General features: G+C 35.2%; 1 protein-coding gene across 1 annotated transcript; it reads right to left on the bottom strand.

The window, feature by feature from the left end:
- Positions 1-7,057: 7,057 nt before the first annotated feature.
- LOC149805158 (N-alpha-acetyltransferase 30-like) lies at positions 7,058-27,405 on the bottom strand. The gene is made up of 4 exons (XM_089947898.1): positions 26,646-27,405; positions 24,223-24,346; positions 10,911-10,966; positions 7,058-8,561 (listed from the first exon to the last, which is right to left on the bottom strand). The coding sequence occupies exons 1-4, from the start codon at positions 27,261-27,263 to the stop codon at positions 8,424-8,426; spliced, it is 936 nt and encodes a 311-aa protein (XP_089804024.1). The 5' UTR covers positions 27,264-27,405; the 3' UTR covers positions 7,058-8,423.
- Positions 27,406-27,417: the final 12 nt, after the last annotated feature.

Here is a 27,417-nt window from a genome sequence, read left to right as displayed (position 1 = left end):
TCAACACACAGAAACTGAAGCATAAAATTTTAAGTGACAGAGCTTATTTTTGCAGTAAATGTTTAGTATTTAACAAGATGCATGACACCAAGTTCTATGATTAGAGATACAGTGTAGGTTAATATGCATATTGCATGCCAAAAACTTGTTTTGTAATGAGGTAGACAAAAGCTTAATCAAAACCAGCAAAAGATTATGTCCTTTCTTCAAACTGTTTTCCAATAAACGGGATCATATACACAGACTTGTTTACTTTTAATACAGATGTTGGTGAACTAAAAAGGATTAAAAAAATTGTGATCCATCCCTAGATAATCATATCCTGTACAAATTCATATTCTATAGAGGGCAATTCAGATGAAATAGTTGTCCAAAAGTCTGTATTTCACCCAAATGCAAAGTTCACTCCACCATGTCTTGCTTTGAAGCTATTAACCCAACTTGTTTGTTTCAACTGAATGCATTAATACTTAACTGTATAATATAAATTTCTGTCTGAATTTTCCCTTCAAAACAAAAGCTGCTAAGAAAAAGAAACCATATTTTCTGAAACCAATACGGACACTAATTTGATCAAAATAAATGCCAGACATTATACTGCTATTTATTAAGTCCTCACCGAAACTTCACACATGATCCTTGAAAAAGTGAAAACAGAACTTGGGCAACCCTACTAGAAGCAGAATTATCACTCTGAAAATATCCTGATCCATTACCAATAAAATCACAAGTTTATCAAACATTTCATAATATATGCATGTTATATGAATCTCTATGGAATCAGTTGCCAATTTTCAACTGTAATCTTTTTTCAATACCACTTTGAATACAGAACTAAGCAATACACCTGGGGGAGGATAACAAGCTTTCAAATCTTTTATCAAGTTTTAGTAGTATTTCAGCAGTATTTTATGGTGACTATTCTGAACTTTCTACACTCACTTCTCCCTATTTTGATTAACTGTCCTATCTTCACAGAACAGAGAAATTCTGCACAAATATCTGAGTCCCGCAAGGACCCTGTATACTCGCTTATAAGATGAGTCCAACTGCAAACTGTACAGACCCAGATATGTCATCGCATAATACACTGGCATATCTGGGTCTGTTCAGTTTGTTGGGAATAATCAGTAGAACAAACACAGACCCTAAACTGCAGGCACAATATGCTACAACAGATCAGGATCTTTATTGTTTGCAGTTGGACTTGCCTTATAAGCAAGTACATACTGTATCTGTACTACTGCTGTAGTATTCCAATGCACGCTGTATTGTGAGTGTCATAACACAATGATGTAAAGGCACCTGAAGGCAACATACCCCAATATACATACATTTAAATTCAGATAATAAACAAAACTGAAGAGCTTTTGTTTTATTCAATAAAAGTATTAATGATTTTGGCACTATTTTTATGTTTATTATTATCCATCTGCCTGACAAACATTAATCCCTTTATGGAGTTCGGCTTGCGGGGGGGGGGGCTTTATTGGACTTTTTTTATTCACCCAAGCTGAAATCCCTATGCAGATTCTAAAAGGCTATTTTGAAAAATTGTGTCCAATTGACTTGGTTAGCATTAAAGCCAATTTCAACATTGGTATGAAACTCTATATGCCAAAATGAAACAAGAGGCAACACTGAACATGTGATTATATAAAACAAGGTATAGTCTGCACGGCTTTGTTAAGATAATTAGACATGTTGTGCAAGCATCTACAATCTGAAAATTTTTACTTTCAAAGGAATCACAAATTAAAATTTGAAAAGAAGCCCCTTATATAATGATGCAATCCAGCAGCAACTTTCAAACAGACTATATCCAGTTGTGCCATGATCATGTGATCCTATGATCAGTGCATATGTTCCAAATGTTGGCAGTGCAGTCTAATTTTCTTTACAACGTCAAATGTGGGATTTAGCTGCCAAGAAAGAAAGAAAAAAAACCCTCCAAAAAACTTGTGAGAAAAATGTTCAGAAAAACACATTTGCTGCAGATTTTTACACCAATACTGAAAACTAGTTCCAATCTTAACCAGGTAAAACACAAAATTGTATTCAATATCCACTTCAGAACCAGCAGAGATATTTTGATAATAACTAATTCTGGTCGAAAAGTGACTGCCAACATGAATTTTAAAAAAATAGAAGAAAGGCCTGAAAACTGTAGCATACATTTCAATTATAACTGTTTTTAATGTTTAACTTTAATTATTTGAATGTGTTTAACTGGTAGATAATTTGTTTACTGCAAGACTCTATAGCTCTACCACCCTAGAGCTAAATATAAGCTTTGATTTTTGGGGGACAGATTGAACAATTCTTTATTTTAGCTAGACCTGTATCATCACATCCCACTGTGGATGATCCAATACACCATTTATCTTTCCAGGAGTTCTATTTCATTAACCAAATTTGTAATTGATATTGCTGAAAATGGAAACTAAATCATCACAAGTACAGCTGTAATTTGTTTGGAATATACATCCACTTTTACTCTTGTAATAAACTGTCCTTTACAACATCAGCAGTGCTATGTATTACATACACAGCAAGGAATATGTATAGAACAAAAAATGATCCTCTGCTTCTATGCATACTCTCCAATGCACAAGAACCCATATCTTTCATAGACCCCGTAATTTATCTTCTTCTTATGATGAAGGTTAAGATTGTGGTATGCATGTCCTTCATTGCTTGATGCTTTGTTGCCAAATTACTGAAAAAGTGACACCAATGGTTTGCTCCTAATTATAAAACTGTACAAAATATCAAAAAAAAAGACACTGTCTGCATTACAAGAGAATTGTTCACTTTCAAAGATTTTAACAATGACTGCTTCAGAGCAGAATAAAAACCAATACTCCTCTGGCAAACCATTGAACAAACCCAAAAACATTGGCACAAACATATTTTAAAGCCAAACTGGAACTCTCTTATACCTTAATGGCTAGGTTTTATGCAAGGGATTCTGAACAGTAAACTGAAAAAGAAACAACTTTATCTTTCTAGTACTCAATATCGGCTACCGCAGTCATTGAAAATACAGCACAAGAAGAAAACTTATGATATTTGCAACCTGGCCATAAATGTAAACAAGAGCCACTCGAAGGGACTGACACTCAAAGGGCCAAAAACTATTTCCATGATGTCAAGAAAAGAACACTTCTTCCTGTTAACAGCCATGTGCTGAAACCATCTTGATCTTCTTTAGCGATATCAATATTTTCAAATTAATTTCTCTGGTTGATATAATGGATGCCATATAAGCACCAGAAGAAGCCTTCTGGTGAAAACCTCATGTTGATATGACTTTATATTTTTGAGAAACAAGGCTGCCATTTTGGATTTCAGACTGGCACAATTTCCAATAAGGACCAACCAGACAGCATAAAAAGTCTTTTGCTGAAATCACAATGATGGTGCAACCAGCCATCTGAGAGAAGTAGTGACAGAAAGATCTTCAAGATGAATATTATGGCAGCCATATTAAAGTCAGATCAGCAACATTTTCATTAGAACCAACTAGACATCATAGAGGTCATTCAGTGAAAACCACACTGTGAATTACAATTAATTCAGGAGAATCAGTGGTAACTAAATTTGTAATGGATGACAAACTAGACATCATGTCTTTCAGCAAATCCTCATGTGCACACAATAATCACAAGGAGTAACAATAAAAAATATATTCATGATAGCCACTGTGATGGCCATTTTGGACAGCAGATTAGCACAGTTGTCATTTAGAACCAATTCAACATCATGTCAATTAGTGAAACTGAACATCCATTCAAGAGTAGCAATAACAAGAGTTTCAAGATGGCTGCTGTCATGGTCATACCAGCCATCAGATCAGCTCCCTTTTCTTTTAGGATCCACCAGAAACCCACATAACTATCTGGATTCTGGTTCAGCAATATTGCTGATTAAAAAAAATTCAACATGGTTGCTGTGGCAACCATACTGGACATCAGATCTGTAAAATTTCCATTTATGACTCCATAAACACCAAGAGATGTTTTTCACCGACAACTCCACATACTGATATGAACATTAATTCAAGAGTGGTGATAACAATTTACAAGATGGACATCAGATTGGCACCATTTTCATTTTAGTACGAGTGATAAATTGTGCTAACAGATGAACAGATAACTGTAAAGAGACCTTCACATAAGCTCTCCTGGTCTATGACCAGTATAGCTAAAAATATAACCCTATTGAATGGAACAAGGATTCTGTGAAATGCACTGTTTCACCTGTAATGCATTTACCTACCATATCAGGGTAAAGTCCAAGGTCAGAGCTCATCCCCTACTGAAAAGTTGGATTTTGCCAAAACTCAGCAGTATTACTATGTGGATAGTCACTATATATGATGAGCTTCCATAATCAACACACCTCGTGTCAAATCTTACCTGCCTGTAGAAAATCTATTTTCTTACAGATAACAAGATAAACATAAATGCTGCAACTTTAATAAGCCAATCTACACGATAATTATTGCTGACCTTCAGTTCTGTTTTCTTGTCTTTCATGGAGAAAATTCTGAATATTCTGCTTTCCTTTTTGACATGATTAGAAGTTGAATATTACGAAGATGCAATACAGTGATAGCAGCAATTGTTTGTGAAGTCCAATATGGCGGACAAAGACAGGAAGGAATGGTAGCCTCGATTTTGAATGAACCAATCATATTTTAGAAACCATTTCCAACATACATTAAATACATTTCTATCAGAATGGAAAAGAGTGCCCATTCTAAACAGAAAATTGCAAGGAAGTTTTTAATTATTTTTTTTAATTAAAAAACTTATTTTTAGCAAGAAAAACATGTGCCCATATGCAGGATCAAATATAGGACAAATACGGGAACTATGCTTCAACCATCAAGATGCCTTGATCACATGAACAATTGAAGAAATGACCAAGTGTGAAGTGTACCATATACTCATTTATAAGACAATATTGTAAGAATTATATGATGTAACAAATTGTGGTACCATATATAGCCACTTTTAAGTTAAGTCAAATCGCAAACAAAAAAGATCCTGATCTGCCACAGGGTAAATGTTTTTTTTCTACTGATCACTCCAAAGAAACTGTACAGTACCAGATAACAGATCTGGGTCTGTGCAGTTTGCAACTGGATTCAACTTACAAGTGAGAAGTTATACAGTAGTATGGCTAAATACATTTTAATTGTTATGTCTGAGAAAATAAATCTTATTTCTAGTGATTTCATGCGGGTAGGTCTTGATGTAAGACTGCTTAACCTTGTTAGGCCTAAGTGGCTATCCTAGGTGATAACTGTGTGGTTTAGGCAAATTTAAACTTCACAATATCGGATGTTCCCTGACCTGCTGTCCAAATTATCTAACATGGGGTGGTGATGGTCAGGAGACTAATCTGAGTACATACTTTAAATGATGATTTAAATGATGTTGAAATTGTGACTTTCAAAACTTTATCACAAACTTAAGGGTATAAAATTAAATAAAGTAAACAATTATTATCTTCATTTGAAAATTGTATATGATGATGATCAGTGACTTTCAAAATCTTTAAGAGTCAAGGATACTGACAGTATTGTTCCCAGTACAGGTGTATGTGTGTGTGTGTGTGTGATTTGGATTTTTAACGTAGCTTTAACAATTTTTCAGTCATATCACTACAATGTCTGCAGTGTGGCAGTTTACAGTGATGTTTAGCTCTGGGGCATCATGCCGCAGACATACAGCATGATGTCCAACCCAGTCACATTATCCTGACACCAGGCCGACCAGTCCTAACACTAACCTCTTAATGCTGAACACCAAGTGAGGTGGCTCTTAGTACCATTTTTATAAGTCTTTGGTATGACTCGACCGGGGATTGAACCCATGACCGTCCACATCCGAGGCAGATGCTCTAACCCCTAGGCCACAAGAGCAGTCTTCCAGTATAGGTATACCATATCTAAATATTTCATCATTTTCTGAGAGAAAAAAAACTAAAGACATTTTTGTGAGTACTTAAATTCAACAATCAAAATTTCATATTTGTAGTATATAATTTTGTAGATTAATGTAAAAAAAGACCATAAATAATGAATACAAACAAACAAAATTATGCAGACAATAAATGGTTCTTTTAATGGTTAAAACACTACTACCTCCTGTATGAGCAGAAATGAAACATCAGAGATCAATTACTTACACTCAACATTAAAATGGAACCAATGCAGCCAACAACCCTAAATTAATCAGATATTAAAGCCCACATGCATGATCTCTTACTTAAAATACTGTCCTGAGAGTTGCACCAATCATATTTTCTAAGGCATTAGCACAACGGCTTACATGTGGTATAATTACCTTACAATAAATAAAGACTGTACAAAAGAATTAAAATTGCACTTCCACAACTGGTATGCTAAAAAGGTCACAGAATAGGAAGATGTCACTGGTGAAGATCAGTATGCTGCATTGAAGGCCATAAAACCTCATCAATCAAGCTTATTTATGCTGAATGAATATTTGGAAGTAATGTGAAAAATATGAATGATCAGACCAAATTAACCATGGCTTTGAGATATCTGGACTTAATTCAACAATTTCAGGATTATTTACCCAGAAAGCATCTGAGTGTACCGGCTAGTTTGACAGAGATGCTGTTGTTGTTTCAAGTTTTGTCCAAAAAACTCGTTGATCTGCAAGCTTCGATACTCTGCTGTAATTAGTATATATACTTGCATGGATAAAATGAGGCATGCTTGCAGGATTTAAATTTTTGAACAGTTTCCCTTGCATGAAGAGTCAGTCTGAATATGTATGATGTCCAATTTTCATATGCAATTGTCATTATTTTTTCTTACATTTTCAGTAATACTAGTAATTGAATACTTTATACTTGTTCTAATTTGTCTCTATCCTTACTTATCTTGCATCATATCAATTTAAGGCAGTGAGTTGAAATCACAGCTATTTAATATTGTAAAGATATGAGTGCACTGAAACAACATAAAATGCAATATAATTCTATATTACGGGTCAAAAATAAAACAAACAAATGCAAAAGCTAATATTTTATTACCAGATTACAGTATATGGTGTTTTCTCCCATAGCTTTGTCAGTCTCTAGGAATGTTAAAAAAGAAAGGGGGTTACTTCATCACATATGAGTTTTTTCCCATTACAACTTTAAATTCCTGCTTCAAGGGAAACAATACAATCCATGAAAATTAGTGAAACCACAGTAATTGGCAACTGCAAAATCATAAAAGTTATGCAAATTTTTCCAAATCATAAAAAAATATGTATAAAAAAAACTTCGCCATGTAGTTTTGTATCAAAATTTTAAAACTGACCAAATGAAATGATGACCAATTAACCTTATGTCGCAAAATAATTCCTAGTCACAGTTATTTGATCTTGAAAGTTGTGTCATGGATGCAAGTCTATTTATAACATTTGAGGTGGATCTTTTCTGACATGTTTCAGCTGGATATATTTATAATTGCTCCTTAAATTTAATTCTAAGGATAGACTTTCAAGACTGAGCAATTACCTTGCACTGAGAAGGTTAAATAAAAGGAAACCACCCCCCAAAGACTTGTATGACCTGGGTTCAACATATCTGTGCCCAGAGTCCAGGCTCTACCAGAATGACAAGTCTTGAATACCAATGAAGAAAAATAGCCAAGTAGGCTACTAAATAATATAATGAAATGCTGTTTCAAAACACATTTATAAAAAATATTTTTCAAAGGATAATAACTGTTAAAGACAAATATGAAGTCATAATATTGAAGATGAATGCTTCAAACTCAAATGCCTTCTTTTAGTTCCTAAATTTACACTGGGTTACCAGATTCTTTTCCTGGTAGCCTGCTGGACTACCAGCTGTTTCTAATATTTTTAAGTTATCCCGTACCAAAACAACATAGGAAGACATCTCATGGATAATAAATGTTATGTAATTATAGCAATACAAAGCATCTTGGGATATGTTCAACATTTTCTAAGTAATAACATGAAGTTGACTGCCCAAAATATAAATTGAAATATGACTACAAATTTGGATCTTTAAGCACTTTAATGAAATAAAAATTGCTGGTGAGCAGAAAATTTTATTTTAATTTATCTAGCAGTAACAATTTTTTAAGTACAGGTTATGAATGGAACAAATTGCTTTTTATCTTAATATTATTTATTTCTTTTTTCCCAAACATTATCAAATGGAGTTCAAATCATTAACATTGAAAAATATCACTGCCAACGCAGGCTTTGTTGCTACAATGTCCTCTGCAAAGAAATCCACCCACCAACTCACAAGGAGGGAGTACAAACCAACTGTCACAGGTAAAACTGGCAATTACATAACAGTTTCCTTTGATGAAGACACATATTCTACTCTCTCCATTCCTAATTTCCAACTCTTCATCTAAGCCATAGCTTCAACCGTAAAGCATCCACACCATTCAGGTAATATCGGAACAGACGCTTATCACGGACAAACCCAAGGTTCTCATACAGACGTAAAGCAGACTGGTTTGTGATTTCTGTCTCCAAAACAACCTGTAGATAAACAGAAAGTAAACAGAAAGATTAATAGTAGTACATTATTTCAGCTTCAAAAAAGCAGTATATGATGAGGTAACAGACATATGTCTATATGTATGACATAGATCAATCTTACAGTCAGATTGCTTTGCATGTGGTGAATATATAAGCAAGATAAGGCATGTCTACACATAAATTCATACAAGTCTTTGCCTAATCAGTGCCTTTCTTGGGAAAACAAATGTTTCATTCATACAGCAAACATGCTAGAATGACCACTTAAAACAATAAAGAAACCAGTTTGGTTAGTAAACACCTGGCCACTGACCATGGAAAGCAGATAGCTCTTCTATACAGAGAAAACATTCCACTTTGGATATAAGGGGATGGCCACTGAGATCAGGTGACTGCTATATAAACATAACCATTATGGCAGGTCTGGCTGTATTTGGTAACAGAAACCATACTGTGATGTGGAACTGCATATACAATGCTGTCATGCATTTCTGCACACCTAAGGTTTTGTCTCCAATATTGAGACAAAATGCATACCGAATTTGACCGATTGACGAAAATAAAATACTGCAATGGTTACCATTTGAAAAGAGGCAATTGTCACCAGAATATTCTGTTCAAAATAATATTATTTTGGAAACACGGCATACAAGCCCCGTGTTTTCATGACTTGCATTATGTCTGCCAATTATGCGCACAGCTTTGAAAAGATATAATATTTATGCATCAGGCTATAGAAATGAAATACATGCACATTACTTTGGACTGTTTCTGTCAGCACTTCAGTTGAGTAATTAGGTCAGGTTTATAGCTAGTTTTACAAAATTCAACATAACAATGCTAATAAATGGCAAGTGATATTAAGCAGACTAAACCAATGTTGTAAACAAAATTAGTAAAGTTCAACATTTTATAAAAAATAAGCTATTATGTGGAAGAGAAACAGCAATCAATAGGGTGCAATGTGTTTACAATGTCTTGTTTATGGGGAAAAATTAATAAAGAATTTAGAAACAGACTATACGCCAGGAAATTTTGTGAGAATCTCGTTCTAGTGACAAGCTGGCATGTGGGTAGCAGACGATTTTGTAAGTGTGGGACAACTTCTTGCAAAATCGGAAACTTCGGTTTAAGATGCATAATTTTTTTAAGGTATGCATTTCTATCTTTTATAAAAATGTTTTTATTTATATGATTCTAACAGATACATAGTAAATAGGATTTTCTGGGTTACAGGTTCAAGAAGGTCATGGAATGGGGTTCTCACGTTGGCATGCAGAAATCATTTTCATATGCATTTCAAGTCGAAATGTGGGATATTTTGATACACTTTGTGAATATCACTTTTCTTAAAGTACGCTTGTTCTTTCTTGATACAAAATGAATTTTTGACAAAAAATAACACGTGATCCAATGTTTACAGAAATGACATCGTTGCGCAGAATTACCCGACATGGTGGTATATAATTTGTTTAAAAATTCAAAATCTTGATGCTAGTTTCCATTATTTTAATTTGGTCAATTTAGTCCACACATTGATAGAGCATTTTTTCATAACTTCTTCCTACATGATGCTATTTTTATGACAGCTGCAATGTTTAGTAGTAATCTTTATTTGAAAAAAAGATTTTTTTATTAGTCTTGATTTTGCTTCCTATAAATAATAACTGTTATAACCATCTGCACGAGGGCACTTGATCAACATGCTGTTTTCTAGACATCATAAGAAGTCTTTTAGTGAAAACCGCATGCTGATATGATCATCCGTCCAGGAGGAGTAACAAATTACATGGTTTTCAAGCTTGCTTCCGTGTTGGTCATACTGGATATCCAAGCAGCAGCATTTTTATCTAGGACCAACCAGTCCATGGGATGAATGTATGGGTCAAGTTTATGGCAATCCTCCAAGTAGTTTAGGAGATAACAAACTTGTGCTAACAGACAGACAACTAACAAAAGACAATCTCTTAATCTTTTCTGGTCTATGACCAGTAGAGCTAAGAACCACACCATCAGCTCATGTGGTCAGGTGACCTAAATTCAGAGACTCGGGTCATATTACTCACCTGAATAATACTGACAAAGCAAACTTCTGAATAGACTATCTCCCAAACTTTATATCATGTTGATTTTATCTATTTATTATATCCTGATTTTAAAAAATTCTAAATATAATGGTATAATTAATGTGCACAGCCTCTTGTTTGTAATCAGGCACCCAAGCAGCTATTTATTTCTGTTTGTTTTCTTGTCTGAGCAGCTCTGATATTTTTACTTACTTCTGCCAAGTGTTTGAATCAACTGCTATTTGCTGAAAATCTGAAAGTGATCCAATGAAGGACAACTCACCTCATCACACTCATCTCTGACCATGGCTCTGATTGCTTTCAGCACAAGGTGAGAACCTGTAGTTATAAGAAAACTGTGGTACTTTTTGTTTTATCATATATATGTTCATTTATTTATCATAACAATAATGATTGCACTTGGGATTTCTTATGGGTTAATTAACTTCACTTATAAGGAAACACAAGAAAATCATTCAAACATCTAATATGAAATGTAACAACCAACAACAACTGGTAGGGCCACTCTGGTGGCTTAGTAGTTAAGAGTGTTTGCCCCGGAAGTGGGAGGTCATGGGTTCGAACCCAGCCGAGTCATAACAAAGACTTACAAAAATGGTACTAACAACTGCCTTGCTAGGCACTCAGCATAAAAAGGTTAGTGTTTGGACTGGTCAGCCTGGTGTCAGGATAATGTGACTGGGTGGGACATGATGCTACATGTCTGCAGCATGATGCTCCAGTGCTAGACATCACTATAAACTGCCACACTGCAGTCACTGTAGCGATATGATTGAAAATTGTTAAAGCTATGTTGAAAATTGTAATCACACACACACACACACACACACACACAATCTGCCAGGAGCAATATTTCTAAATGCACTCCATCAGAAAAGTACATAAAACAGTGGAAACAAGTCAACTGTGGATGGGAAATGTTATACCAGTGGTATTAGATAATGCTTACCTTACTGTTGTAATCTGCAGTGTTTAAGGCCAAATGCAGGTTGTTTTATGAGGTGTTCGAAGTAATAAAGGGTTCAAAGGTGGTCCATGGTGGTTTTCTTTTAATAAATATCAGCTGACTTTGGCTGACATGAGATACAAAGAATAGCCTGGACAATATATGATTTTGATGTTTTAATTGTTTCTGCATTGTTCAAGATGTTTTAGAGGAATATTTAATATGGCAGTTGATATGCTTTTAGTTCAATTCACGTCAAATTGCCAAAACATAAGCTTTCTCTCAGAGCCCAAAAAAAACCTAAGAAATATGAACCTTGGAAATATATCTTATATCCAACTCAAAAACTTTGTCCAGAGGCTGAACTTGACTTGGACAAGCATCGGTGAGCTGTGAGCAAACTTGACGACAAAAAGTGATTCAAAGGGAAATCATGACCAGAAAACAACTGAGAACCTGTTAAGTGTGAAACTTGATACAGAGGTCTGGCTAGAACTTTAAAACTAGGAGTCCAGGACTCCTATTCTGGAAAAAAACAATAGGATTCCTGCAGTCCTCTCCCATAAGCATATTGGGCAAACCTGAAGTGGCTAAATATCCAGAAGAGAAGAACCAGTGGTTGCCACTGAGTTTAATTTTCCATGTTCTGTACACCACTAACATGGAGCTCTTGTTTGTTCATCAGACTGATATGGAATTTTGTCAATTTAATGAAAGGCCTTATTCCAAACACTAAGCCAGGCATCAAACACTTTCTTACACTTTGCTACTGTTCCAACCAAACTATCAGTTCAAGCAACTTTAACACTCTCCTGATTCTCATTACAATCTTTGTCAATTTGCCATTTAACCCCAAAATACTAATTCAAATTTGCAAACACCATTTTGCCCAAGTCTCAATATGTCTTAATTTCAAGGTCACGTGCACTACTTATTCTGCAGGAAATTGTTGCAGGAAATGAACACAATAACGAAAGCTAAAGTTGTACATCTGATGTACTCTTATGTACATCTCTGGGTCTTTCTGCCTCTGAATTCTGTCCTTGTAAATATCATCACATTTTCCCACCACTCAGCAGATAGTCGAAGTCTTTGATCTTACCGCCCAACTACTTTATTATGTTCTTTTGATTGTACTCTGGTAATGAACACATGTATATCTGGAGGTCTTTAAGAAACCTTATTCTGTCATTGTAAATATCAGCACAGTTAAAATGATCAATTTGATAAATACATTTTCACACTAAGCAGGTGGTTGAAGCACACTGGCAAGCATTTGAATTTGCCACCCAGCTATTGTGTGCATACAAAGGACTCCTGCATCAGTGATTTTTTGCGTCCCAAATAAACAAATTGCATCCAAATACATATTAAGCGTTTCCGAGACCTCTGTTGATAATCATCATCAATGTCAGTTTGTGAGGGAAAGTAAAATTGCTTGTGGACTTTATTTAATAAGCAAAAAAAAAATTGTTGCAGTAAACTATGATATATACACCTCTTCCTTTTTCACTAAACTGTCCTACAATGGCTGATATTTATTAATCATAATGTCCTACAATGGCTGATATTTATTAATCATAATGTCCTACAATGGCTGATATTTATTAATCATAATGGCCTACACTGGCTGATATTTATTAATCATAATGGCCTACACTGGCTCATATTTATTAATCATAATGGCCTACACTGGCTCATATTTATTAATCATAATGGCCTACACTGGCTCATATTTATTAATCATAATGGCCTACACTGGCTCCTATTTATTAATCATAATGGCCTACACTGGCTCATATTTATTAATCATAATGTCCTACACTGGCTCATATTTATTAATCATAATGGCTCAAAGAAGTGTATTTTCTTTAATTTCTCAGTCTCAGAAACAACCTGCCAGTGATGATCATTTCAACTCTCAGTCTCCAAAGAAACAGATAGAACAATTAATCTAAAGGTGTTAGAACTCTGAAGCATCTGTTTGCTCTATGAATAACAAACAATTGCAGCAATGAGCACATGATAACAATAAAAAAATCTTGAGACTTTCATTCGGACTCAAGATTTTGGTGTGAAAGGTTAAATGACTCTTCAGATTTTAAAACTATTGAAAACCGTGTATTTTGACTTTTTGTATTGTTTAACTGTTACTATGTTCTTCAAAATGTTTCCAGAGGAATATTAAATGGCAGCTGATAGTTTACTTCATTTTCAAATCTAAATGCCACAAAATTAGCTTTCTCCCAATACTAAATCAAAATCTAATGGCTAATACATATGAAACTCTGGATTATGCGTATATGTGCTGTGTGTGCATATTTTCGATGGAATCACTTATAATGTGGATTCAATGTACAAGATGCGATTTGCAGGTGAGTACATGGTGTTGATACTCTATTCATGCTATACATTAGACACATATATATATATATATATATATAAATAGTATTCATGTATATGTACCAATTCGTGGTTCTCTAAATATAGTAAACTATTATAGGTGCCTTCTCCATTTTCTGTGCCAATGAAGCACATATTTTACCGCCCGCATTTATTACCTACCCCCCCCCCATGCAATTTCTTTGGGTATATGCATCATTTTCTTGAGCTAACTGACCTGGTTGCTTATAACACAGTTCGGTCTATAACACGGTCAGGTTCTATGGCTCCCAACTACCGTGTTATAGCAGAGTCACACTGTATATTTAATAGTGTACAATCAATTGTCAATATCATTAATCCAATCAATCTGTGCTCTTGAAACAATGTTTTAAGTCAAATAAGTTACTACTAAGTTGTCCACATGGCTGAATGCACCATGATGCAAGTCCTGCGCTGAAGCAGCTCATCAACAGGGGTATCCAGGGTAACATTGCTGGCGCTGGTATGACAATATCAATGCTACATAATATTTATATGTCAGCATTAAGCTGATTCAGCGTGTGACCGTTATTCGTTGATTAGCATCACTGCAGGACTGGATAAAGAACATTATATAACTATAGTGAGTTGTAGTTTCGTAGTTGGAAATTTTGCTAGGTATCTAATCTGCCTAGCTATCTGCTAATGTGTATGCTGGAAGTTCAACAGCCACATGAGGCCTCTTTGGGTGGCTGGCTGCTGTGAATAGGATCAATGCATGGGTGGTATTGATAATTTGTGTGCAGTCAATCAGAAGTAGTTTAAAGCAAGTGTGTTAAAGCGTATTTACTTTTAAGAATATATTATCTTTCAATTAACCCCCAAATCAAGTGCTTACTCCTTAACTTCCACTTTTTAATTCTGATTTAAAATTCAAGACATGTCAAGATGAATGTTATGAATGAATTTATATTTTGGAAATGTTTACATTGGCACCAATTATTTTTGCCGATACCGATTATACTGATTGTTCTAATAATTGGCCCGATTATGAGTATGGCAAAGTAATCAGTACAGCTTTTGATGTAAGACTGGTTCCAATTTCATTTAGAATCTCTGCAGTCATCCATTAATGCACTGACATGCCACGAGACCCTAATACATACAAACATTCATTTATTTTATATGGAAAACTCCATGTCAATAGATGGTCACAGTGCTGGATGACTGAATGGCCCAATTTGGGACCATTTATGCATCATAAGAATTCTTCTAGTGTTGTTATGACTATCTATGAAAGAGCATTTGCAATGTATCCCCTAGGGGCACAAGACTTTCCATTTACATGGAGTAACATTCAGCTTTTAAGACAGTTGCTATGCCAGATTTACTGGATGTCATATCAGCACCATTTTCATTTGGGACCAACTAGACATCATATTTTTTTTTATGAAAACCCCAACATATCGAGGCCCTAGATGGACAAGTTGTCTAAAGTGCAAGCCCTTATCAATCATTGCCATTTCACCGATGTCCACATGGGTTTGAGTCTTGGGCTCAGCCTATGTGGTTTGTGAGAAATCTAGGCAGTAGTTTCCTCATGGTTAGTGGTTCCTTCCTAGGTTTTCCATGATTCTTCCTCAACTAGATATCATGTGTAGCCTATCATGTGCTGAAAAATGACATTAAGCCCATGACATCAACAAATGCAGTGATGGTTTGGGCACCCAACTAGGAGAACAACATAATAAAAGTAAACATTCAATCTGATTAAAGAATAACATACCGATACAAATGTTCATGAAATTTATCACTCTTTTCTTTTTAGGGGCTGAGAACATCTTTATGAAATATGGTCCATATGCAAAGCCACATTTTTCATCTTGTCCACAGCTGTCAGACCAATTATTTTCCAGGTCTGCTCATGGGAAGCAGAAAAAAGCCACTCTAAGCAGATGGGCTGCTTTATATGGTTTTATTTCTTGTAAAGTCATTTTAAAGGAATGTTCAGAATCTGGATGTTTAGGAAATGTTCTTAGTACTTAACACAACCACCTTTGCATTTTCCCTCAGAAAATATGTTGTTTTTATGTGATGGGCCTAATGCCAATTTTCAACACATGATTGGTATAGCTGTCAATGAGTACCAGGGTACAAGCCCATTCATATTTAAGTGGGTAATAAAATGAGCCATTGGGTACACCTTTACCATATACAGGTTTTCTGGAGTACTTGTATTCAAGTTGACAGTCCTTTTGACCAAGCCTCGAATATAGGTACACCCTCCTTTGATGGCCTGATAACTCGTGAACTTGCGTATAATGTGAGGTCGGGTGTGGATCCCATTTATTAAACCAGAAAATACCCCAAAATTTGATCCCTATTTCAGTATTTGGTGAACTTAATTGTGATCAAAATTGGTAATGGAAACTTTGATATATCGCTCATTTTATTGTCAAAAACAGTAGATAGGGCCTGGAAATTTGTATCAATATTATGAAATATCAAATTTAAAAATGGGGCATACAATTTTTTATATTTTCTTTCCAAACAACATTCCTAGTACACCAAAATTAACGATAAGCAGGGATCGTCCTGGGCTTCGCCAATGTCGCAAATTGCGAATTTTTTTCCTTATTGGCGACAAAAATATCCCATCTGGCGATTTTTTTGGCGACAGACTTTTTGGTTATTTAATTTGTACATACAATCATAGATTTGGACTGGATAAATTAAAAGGGAGAACGAAAGGAAGCCACAAACTTGACTAAGCAATGCATTGGAATCAATCTGTTACACAAACAATCCTTTGTTTGTATTGACAACCCCATCTTTACAGTGCATTGTTACATCATAATCTGCTTATGCTGACATCTGGGTTGAGTACTGTATGCTGTGATACAGTCAATCATGCTACCGAACTATACCTACAACTGACCGACTTCTAAGACGCGAATAGAACAGATACAATTGAATGGCTAAATCTTCTGTTGTTTTTTTTTTTTTTTTTTACATATACCAGTACAATAGTTTTGCTGAACCTTCATAGAAAACTGATAACCTTTGAAGTACCGACTACTGTGTATAAATACAAAGTAAATGGAAAAAATCTCAATCACAATTATGTCTGTCGCCAGTACAGCATTTTACTCATTGATCTTTTCCTTTGCCATCAATCCGTGTTACGGCTGCTGAGACTTAAACTCCGAAACAAGAAATAGCACCAAAAAAAACCAACCAGTTTTGCATAATTAATAATAATTATTTATTTCTCAAAATACAAGAGTGAAAGAATCTCTAAATTGGGTGTGAATTTATGCTTATATATACGGTCCAATATTGCCAGGTGTTGACTCGTGTAAGTTTCATTCGTGGGAATGGAGATCCTATTTTGTTTGTCGAGAAAATTTATACAGCATTCAGTGACCATTCTTGGGATTTAGGAAGCAATTCACTACAAGCTTTGTGAAGCTAGCCATAAAGGGGTGGGGGGGCTGCTGATAGACTACTGGTGTCACCTGTCAGTGCTGTGGACTGTGAGCGTGGATTCAGTAAGATGAACCTCATAAAAACTGACATCAGAAATAAACTCTGCATCTCATCTCTCGAGAATTTCATGAGAATCAGCATGTACAGATGTGAAAAATTTGACTTTGAAACTACATTCAACAAGTGGGCAGCCCTAAAATTGCGACGGATCTTCATGTAACACTTTGTAACATTTTGTTAATGCTTGTTGAAATTAAAGAATTAACTAACCCATCTTTTGTAATTTTCATTGCCTGTTACATTAATAGACTAAATGAACACTTGGAAAAATGTACACTACTTGTTCTGGCGACACTTTTTGAAAATTGGCGACAAAATATTGAGGTTGGCGATTTTTTTGGCGACAGCTTTTTAAAAGCCAGGACCATCCCTGGATAAGTAAGGAAATTTTGATCAATGAAAATGTCACTTATGCCGAGTGGATGCAGTACTTTAATAAATAAATACAAATTAAAAAAAAATTTATCAATTGAAATTTTTGTTCTAGTTTTAACTCCGTTTCTTTTTGTTGTTGTTGTTGGGTTTAATGCCATTTTTAAGCACACGATAGGCTATGCATGGTGGCCAGTATTAATGGTGGAGGAAGAACCCGGGAAAACCCGGGAAGAACCACCGACCCACGAGAAGCTACTGGCAAGCTTTCTCACATACCCACATTGGCCAAATGCTAGACTTGAACCCACGCAGACAGAGGTTAGATGGCAGTGATCCGTAACAGAGAGCACTTTAAACCACTCGTCCACTCAGGGCCCCCTATGTTTCTTTTAAGTGTAATCATCATAAATGCAATGCGTCCTCTTGTAATTATACGTAAAATGTGTCAGTTTTTTGTAACAGCTATGTCCGCAAGCGTTTCTCTGAGAACCTAATTAAGTGCCAACAGTGTTTTGAAAACTGACTCGTGGAAGTATTTGTTGTATTGTTGCACTGAATTAAAAGCTGGCCTCCTTTGTATTATTACATTAATTATGTCTTTTAAATCAAACAAAAGAGGTGGAGTTAAAGATAAGTTAAAAGGCAAGAAAATCCTACAAACTTAAAATCTAGCGGCCCTATGTATAGCCTATCGTGTGCTGAAAAGTGGCATTCAACCCTACAACAACAACCTACAAAGCTTAAGCTCAGTCTCTCAATAAGCATCCACATATGACAGTAGGACAGAAAGTAAGATGATATTTACAATCACAATATAGACCACAACAATTTACTAGATGATGATAAATTTAGGCAAAGTATCCTATTGCACTGACTTTAAAATTAGGGTAGGTTGGTACATTTTTTTAAAAGTAATCATTTATAGTACAGTCCTACCCACTTATATCAACATCACTTATGTTGACATGCAGCCTATTTCTACAAAAAATCAAAGTCCCGGTCCCTTGGTCTACTATTACTATCAAAATTGTCATGTGTATGTCGACGTCGAGATAAAAAATAAACATACATGTTGACAGAAGCCCTTGGTCCCAGCTTGAACGAATCCTTTGTTTTCTAATCATTTATGTCGACAAGCTGCCAGTTCCAACCCATACTTTGTTCAACAATTAGTTGATCTTGCCGCCAGGCTTTAATTTTCCTGCCTAATCATTTATGTCGGCAAACTGCCAGTTCTGACCTGTACTTTATTCAAGAATTAGTTGATCATGCTGCCAGGCTTTAATGTCGTGGTCGGATAAAAAAAAGACTTTTGTTTGGTCTATAAAGTTGGCCTCTCGTGGCGACTGAAATAAAAGCAATGAAATCTGATCGATTATTGCATTTTAAAACTATGGTGCTGTGAAAGTTTCCTTTTTAACTTTATATATTTTTACGATGCTACCAACGGCAGTGTAAAATGCAGATTATATTTAATGTCTCTGGAAACTAAATATCTGGCTGTTAAGGAAGTTGATGGTGGAGCATCTCACAAAGATGTCTGTGAAAAATTTTCTCTTAAAGATAACACCCTGTCAGGATGGTTGAAAGCTGCCGAGTCAATAAAGAAAAACTACGTTAAAAGGTAACTGTGCTCCCCCCAAAGGAAGAAGCAGAAGACTGCTAAATTTGAAGACGTGGAGGAGGCCACAGCAAAATGGTTCAATGAAACCTGCAATGCACATTCCACCTTATCCACAGATCATGATATGATCATCAAAAATGTGAAAGAATTTGTGAAAAAACTTTGTGTGGGGAACTTTGCTGCAACAAGCCGTTGATTCAGTTGCTTTAAAGTTCGTGATAACATTGGATACAAAAGGATTTGTCGAGAAGCCAATGCAGCAGACACATCACAGCTTGATGGATGGAAAGCCCAACTTAAAGATATATTACAGAATTATAAGTCTGAGGATATATACAATGCAGAAGAAACGGCTTTATTCTTTAAGTGTACTCCAGACAAGACATACTGCATCAATGGTCAATCATGTGTTGGTGGGAAACAGCCTAAAGACCGCATCTCTGTTCTAGTCACATCAAACATGATTGGCAATGATAAAATGCCACTTCTCGTTATTGGCAAGTCTAAGAAGCCTTGCTGTTTTAAAAATGTGCACCATCTTCCTTTGGATTATTAAGTGAACACAAAAGCTTGGATGAGGTCGGACATTTTTATAGAGTGGATAAGGAAACTCGACAGAAAAATGAAAGTGCAAGGAAGAAAAATTGCCTTGCTTGCGGGTAATTGTTCTGCGCACCCACGTGTGGACGATCTCCAATACATCCAACTAATTTTTCTTCCTCCCAATACCACGTCACTTATACAGCCGATGGATCAAGGAATCATCCAGAATCCAAAACTACATTATCGAAAACTTCTCACCCACAAAAAGCTGGCTGGGATTGATCAGCAAGCAGAATTTAAGGAAGATTTGCTTGGGGCTCTGTACAACTAGAGGAAAGCTTGGGGATTATTGAAGCCAGAGACCATACAGAACTGCTTTATGCACGTTTTCTTCCCGAAAACAAGGAATTTCATTAATTCTCCCCATCAGATATCCCACATAGCCTTGAAGAAGATGGCTTATATGAAGGTATTGGACATCTCATGGATGAGTTTGTTCAGATGGCTATTGAAACAGATGACAAGGAACATTGCCTTGCAGCTCTAGCAGATGATGCCGTAAAAATGGAATGAAGTTTCAGAAAACGGCACAGAAGACAACATAATTCAAACTGATGCTAATGATGAATCGGAAACACTACCTTTGCCATGTGATTCATGAAGAGGGGCCTTTTCAATGTGCAATGGTTTGACAAGATTTTCTGCACAATCAAACTCATTGGTAATATCGGAAGAAGCACATGGTCACTTGGAAAAGTTGCATCTTCTTCTCCAGAGAACAACTATCAAGGCTCAAACAGAAGAAGTTTGCATGAAGTTTAGAAATGCATGTACTCTCGTTATCTCCCATGCCCACTTGTTGTGCTAACAACATTTAATTTTAATTAATTTAAATTTAAATTAAATTTTATTGTAATTTTATGCATTGTTTATGTTATAGATAATAATCTCAATTACATGTATATGTATTTGTCATTAAAATCTTTTACTGCTACATGTATTTGTATTTTGAGAGAATTCATAACTTGTTATCTCTGGGACATATTTTAAATGTATACCACTTGAGCTGACATTGTTATAGTATTGTATTGTAAGAATCATTTTCTTTTAATACCTCATTAGCATGTGTCAATATATACAATATTATGCCTTCATTAATCATATCAGCCGCATATCTCTTGTTCGTTTATGTACTTTTCACGATGACTTCTGTAACTAAATACATGTACTGTTTAAACCAACCTGTTGACAGGTTTTCATTTCCCTGTGAATAGCCCCATCCCCTTGGTAGCCTCAATAAGATGGGAACAGACTGACCAAAATCTAGGCCAATTTAAGTACATGTACTTGAAGCATGTAAATAACAACTGTGCAACCATGTGCTAATGCCGACATTAAATATCGTAGTGAATGTTTTTCATATCAGGATGTGGCCGAAGCAATATTTTATTGTGGATTTTATTATACAAAGGTAACCAAAATGTAATTTGTCAATATACAAGTGTATTTCACACTCGTTTTGTCTTGATGTACTCAAAATTTCCATTGTTTTTGTTTTCTCAAAGTGTAGATGCTACTCACTGATGACAGGTCACCCCATACTGATGAATTTAACTTGTATCTTTCTTTCAGACCCCACCAACACTTGTCTTGACATCCACCTATGTCGACAATATTTACTTGGGCCCAAGGATGTTGACATAAACGGGTAGGACTGTATAATGACTAGTATACATATTGTACTAAGCACTTCAAACACTGTGCAAAACCAGCTCAATTAAATGCACAAATCATTTTCAGGATGTTTTTAAAAAAATTAACTGCTACGATCGGCAACAAAAACAGGGATCATCAGCCAACCGGAAATACATGTTTGCTTTTGGCCTCAGACAATGAGGATGAATTCTTGGACTCTGCAGCGGATGACATTAGGTAGGGAGATATACTGGATAATGTCAAATTAAAACAATGCATGCTTAACTTCTGATTTGTACACATTTAATACAATTTCCCTTTGATTGGGTACCTGGGTAACCAATCATTAGGATTGATGGGTACCTGTTATAAGTTTTCTAAAATTTTGACACCTAAAATGATAGGCTATACATGGTGGCCAGTGTATTTGGTGAATAAAAAATATAGAAAAAAAAGCAGGATAAAACCACGAACTCACTGGAGACTAGTGGCAAGCGTTCTTAAAGAGATGTCTCACAAAGATTTTAAAACTAGGAGTCCAGGACTCCCATTTTCGTAAAAATAAGAGTCCCACCATCAAAAGTTGCAGTCCCTTCTTTCCTACAGAATCAACACAGACGTGATTGCATGTATTTTTAGATGGAGAGGTTTCTGTAATGTACTCACTATAATATAGCTTCATTACAACAGTCCATTGACAGGATCACAAATTTATGGTTTATTTATTTGTATACGTACTTGAAATAATTTTAGGCAAATAAATAGTATCTGATTTGCTATTTTCCCCCTGTATTTTCGAAATACGTGTCAAGTCAGAAAACAGCTTAGACCTTAAAGGGCATCTTGCGAACTCCACAACATAGCATTGTCCCATAAGTTTCTGACCAATAATTTGCATTTTAAAGTTAAATCTTTAATAAAATAATACATAGGCTTTGGTTTCAATGATTTTTATATTTTTTCTGAATATATTTGCCTGATGATTTAAGAAAACAGAAAATCTAATCAACTGGTACATCCCAGACTTAGCAAAGTCTGCCATTATTTCCCATTAGGCCTGCAGGTTCACTTACAGTTTCAAACTAATTTTATGACAAAATAGTGTACAAGAGGCAGTTAATATATATCCAGATCACCGATTCTGATCTTAAAACACAAGTTTGTTTGTTTTATCATCAAAGGATAGCATGTAGGAAATTGATAGTTGCTACCTTACTCAGAAAAGGGTTAATGGTCAATCAGCTATCAAAACATAATGCTTGTGAATGAGCAAGAGTTTGTTTGTCAACATAATTGACATAAAAACTAGGCCTAGCTACTGATGCCTTGAGGCATTCATTTCGCTACAACACTATAACTAACCGTGCTAAGGCGAGGGGCATTTTAAAAAAAATTATGGTATGGTCAGTGAATGTACCTCTTAAATAATCACAGGGTTAAGTCGTTTTCACTTTCCTAACAGAAGAAGGTGAAGTTTACATTTTTAGGCGACTTGTCACCCACTTACAAATGGCATTTTGTCTAAGTCTCAACATGTCTAGACTCTGAGGTCACTGCTTATTCAACTACATTCAGAAATGAACACAATAACGAAAGCTAAAATTGTTTATTTGATGTGCTTTTATAAATGACCGCCAAGTACATCTCTCGGTCTTTCTGCCTCTGAATTCAATTAATGTGAATATCAGTACATTTTCCCACCCGGCCGCCAGTCAAAGCCTTTTTGAACTTGCCGCCCAGCTACTAAATCATGTTCTTTTTTATGTACTCTTATAAAATGGCAACATGTATATACATCAAGGGGGTCTTTCAGTCACTGAATTCTGTCATTGTAAATATCAGCACAGTTAACTAATCAACATATTTTCCCACAAAGCAGGTGGCTGAAGCAGGACTGGCAAGTCTTTGAATTTTGCCGCACACCTATCACATGCGTACGGAGGACTCCCACGTCAGTTATTTTCTGCATCCCAGATTAAAAAAATTGGCATCCAAGTAGGCGTAATTAAGCGTTTCCGAGACCTCTGTTATACACCCAAACTGGCTGAAACCGAGACTCTACCCATGCAGACATTGGTGAGATGTCAATGATCTGTAAAGGTGAATCCCTTGACCACTTGACCACAATATCAAGCTAATATATACTATATCGCTGTATTTTCTACTAATTAAAACTACTATGAATATATGCATTTAACAACAATTAAAAATGTTATTTTGTTTTAAAAAGAAGAACAACTTAACCTTCATGAACCACATCCAGTTCTTGACAATGCAAGAATAAGCAACCTTCATGAACCACACCTTATTCTTGACAAAGCAATCTATTTTACATCTGCTTTTTTTTCAAGGACATTGAAAAAACTTTCTCCAAAGTTAAAATACTGAGGACTTTACTGTCAAGATATAATTTCCCCATTAAATTATATTTAATGTTCTCAAGAATTAACCTATGATTATTAATCCACTTATAGTTACCAATCTTCTTCCTCCTATATGCAGCATCCACAGCCAGCATCGCTATATAACCTCTGCGTACCATCTTTTTATGTAGGTCCAGTTTACAAACTATGGCACCAACAAATTTTTCACCATCCATTGCCTAGATAATAAAGTAAAAAGTAAGGAACAAACTTTTACTCATAAATGAGGAGACTTAAATTTTAGCAAAAGAATTGACATACTGATGTTTAACTCTTCCTAGCGTTGTGTTCAGACAACAACAAAAAGGATCAATAAATTCTGGGCCGGTGATCTCTTTTCAAATTAAAAATCAAATTAGTCAACTCATGATGTAACTTGATAGGAGTAAACAGTGGGAAGACAATTCATATATACAGCTGATGACTCAACTGGCTTTGTAGGCTGACTCACAATTTTTATGTCCCATTATTTTAGTTTTGTGGTAATCATGTGCAAAAAATACTAGAATAAAATTTGGATACACTGATTAATACATAAAGGACAACTTTGATATGAATCTAATCTTATGCCATGTTCTGTATCAACTTGCTATACTACACATTATATTGTCAAGAGCATCTAAATAGCAATGAATAGAAAATCCAATGTTGTAAGCAGTGTGATTTTCCAGAATACTGACTCCCTTGTGAGTGGGTTTCAGGTGATTAGCAGATTTAAGTTGTTTCACTGTCAATTGATTCAATGTGCATAATATACATTGTGCCCATTTTACTTACAAAATGCTGCCAAACTGCTGTGGCAATGAAAAGTTGATTACTGCATTTGGTTTCAGGTGCAGCTACTCTCTAAGATACAAATATTTGAGTAAAGATGTTTGACTGAAAAATTATTTGGATTCGATGTTCAGTTATTTATTTCACCTCTAGTCTCTGCCATATTTGTAAAAAATCTGTTGAAGTGCAATTCACACCGACTCAAGACTTTACACTTTTTCTGTTAAAAAATCTTAAATTATTTCAAGTTTCAATGGAAAGTAAAAAAACGCAGTGGACATCAAAGCAGAGATCCATTCCAATTCCTTCCTAAAAGAAACGTGTGCAGTATGCTGCAATCAAACTAAGAACGTTGGACAGATAGTTATGTTATTAATATATATTATGGTTACATTTTTATTTCAACCGATAATACATCACTGAAAGTTTATAAACACATGGAGACAAAACTGTCTCCATGACTTTCACAAAATCTTGACAAAAAGTGAAAAAATCTTTAAGGTAATTATTACATAATTACAATCACCTGTCACAATAAAATTTATGAATTAAACCATTGTGGTTATTTCTGGCTTCAGTCGAATGTGACCAAAGATTAAACTTTTCCTAATAATTGCTGCAATCAATTCACCATCAGACTGTCTCAGAAAAAACAACTTCTGTTATTTATATTTTAGCTTCACATATGACTGAGGGTCAAGTAGTTCTAACTTTTAAAAAAAGTTCTTTGCTGATATTTAAGTTACAAATCTAGCCTTGTTTAAAAAATATTAGTATGTTCTGGAAACTTCTGACCCATATCCCTGGCCACTGTATTATGTCTTAGGTACATGTATTCACAATTATTTCATTCCTCCTTATGTTCAGCCAGTATAACTATGCTGTGTTCATTCCAGAGGAATAATTTTTTTACTTATTCCTCAAAATTACAAACTCCTCATTGACATTTTGAGCAAAAACACAGTTTTGGGATTATTGTGAATTCATTCAAATACATTCTGGATTATATCAGTGTGACACATCAAGACTATTGGTACATCAGCTCATTTGAGATTATTGGTATATCAGCACATTCAATATTTTAAGTCATTTGCAACAATCCTTACTTTTGGGATTATTTGGAATCTAATTACAAAAATTGTACTTTCCTTATAAATTTTCACTCTGTAACTTGGAGAAATAAAAATTACTTTGACACTCATTAATTTCGCCTCTTTCCATTATTTAATACCATACAGCTCTCAGCAAAATATAAGGATGAGAAATCCTGGACTCTTTCCTCACGAAACTCAAAAATCCCCAACATATATCCAGAGTCCCTGACATAAATTCTATAGTCCAGCATGGACACATTTCTTTTTAAGATATATTAAATATAGATCAACTTTTTACATCTGAGTATTCAGAAGTGATCACTTGTTCAGTGAAGTGAAAGCCTGGTATTTAACCTTCATCTAATAAACTGCACAACCTTTCTGACTAACAATTAAATAATGTTCTAAAGATATAACTTAAGTATTTTCTTCAAAGTAATCAACGGGTTCATGAACATGAATTGAATTGTCCACCATAATCATGATACATATACCAGTGAAGACCAAGTCGTTCACTGCATCAAATTAGGCTGTCCTGATAAGGGAAGCAATAAACAATACCTACGTAAAATGCAAAAGAATATAAACTTGTGCAGATCTTGCAACTTACCAAAAAGCATAACTTGGGCCAGTTATGAATAAAGTATCTATAAGTGTAAATTGAATATGGTTCTGACAAGTCCTTGGTAATCAATCTCATGATATCACCCATTTGGTGCTCTGATTCATAGACAACATAGTCTATCCCATCTTGGGTATCTCTTTCTGGTTCTCCCTTTTGACCCACTTTGGTTAGTGCTTTGGTATTGTCCTGAATATTTAAAGAAGCTACATTTGAATTGAACTCTATATCTTTCTCAACGTTTCCCAAACTATCACAACGTTCTCTTTTCAAGGATTTTTTTCGATCTGAATATGAAAGTTCGCTCTCTGCGCTATGGCACTGACAGTCTAAGCCATCAGATGTAGGTCTTGTTAGGCTTTCAAAATCCGCATTTGGGGTTTTCTCTTGTAACTGATCTGCAGCTTTAATCAGGTGAGGAATAATACCATTATCTTCGTGTATGTGCCTTATTTTTCCATTTGGTAATGTATGGTCCAGTTCCTTTATGGATAGACCAAAATGACTATCACAGCAGTCTGTAAGAGGCGAGGCGGATTCGCCGTTGCTGGTTTCATAAATATTTGGCTCCATTTTCTTCTCGTCTGTCAACTCCTGATCTGCCATTATAAAGCTTTTATACTTCCCTTATAGTTCAAAATCTTAAATCTCATTAATTAAGTAAGTATATTATAATCGTATGTGCTTGACAGTTTTGCACCAACTTGCTCAATGACCATGTTGTTAGAAGCCATACTACTTCCGGCGATTCACTGATTAA

The sequence above is a fragment of the Sinohyriopsis cumingii genome, chromosome 2 (assembly GCF_028554795.1).
Source record: "Sinohyriopsis cumingii isolate HCF-2022 chromosome 2, ASM2855479v2, whole genome shotgun sequence".
NCBI lineage: Eukaryota > Metazoa > Mollusca > Bivalvia > Unionida > Unionidae > Sinohyriopsis > Sinohyriopsis cumingii.
The sequence above is the reverse complement of the archived record's forward strand: the minus strand, read 5'-3'. Positions and strand labels throughout refer to the sequence as shown.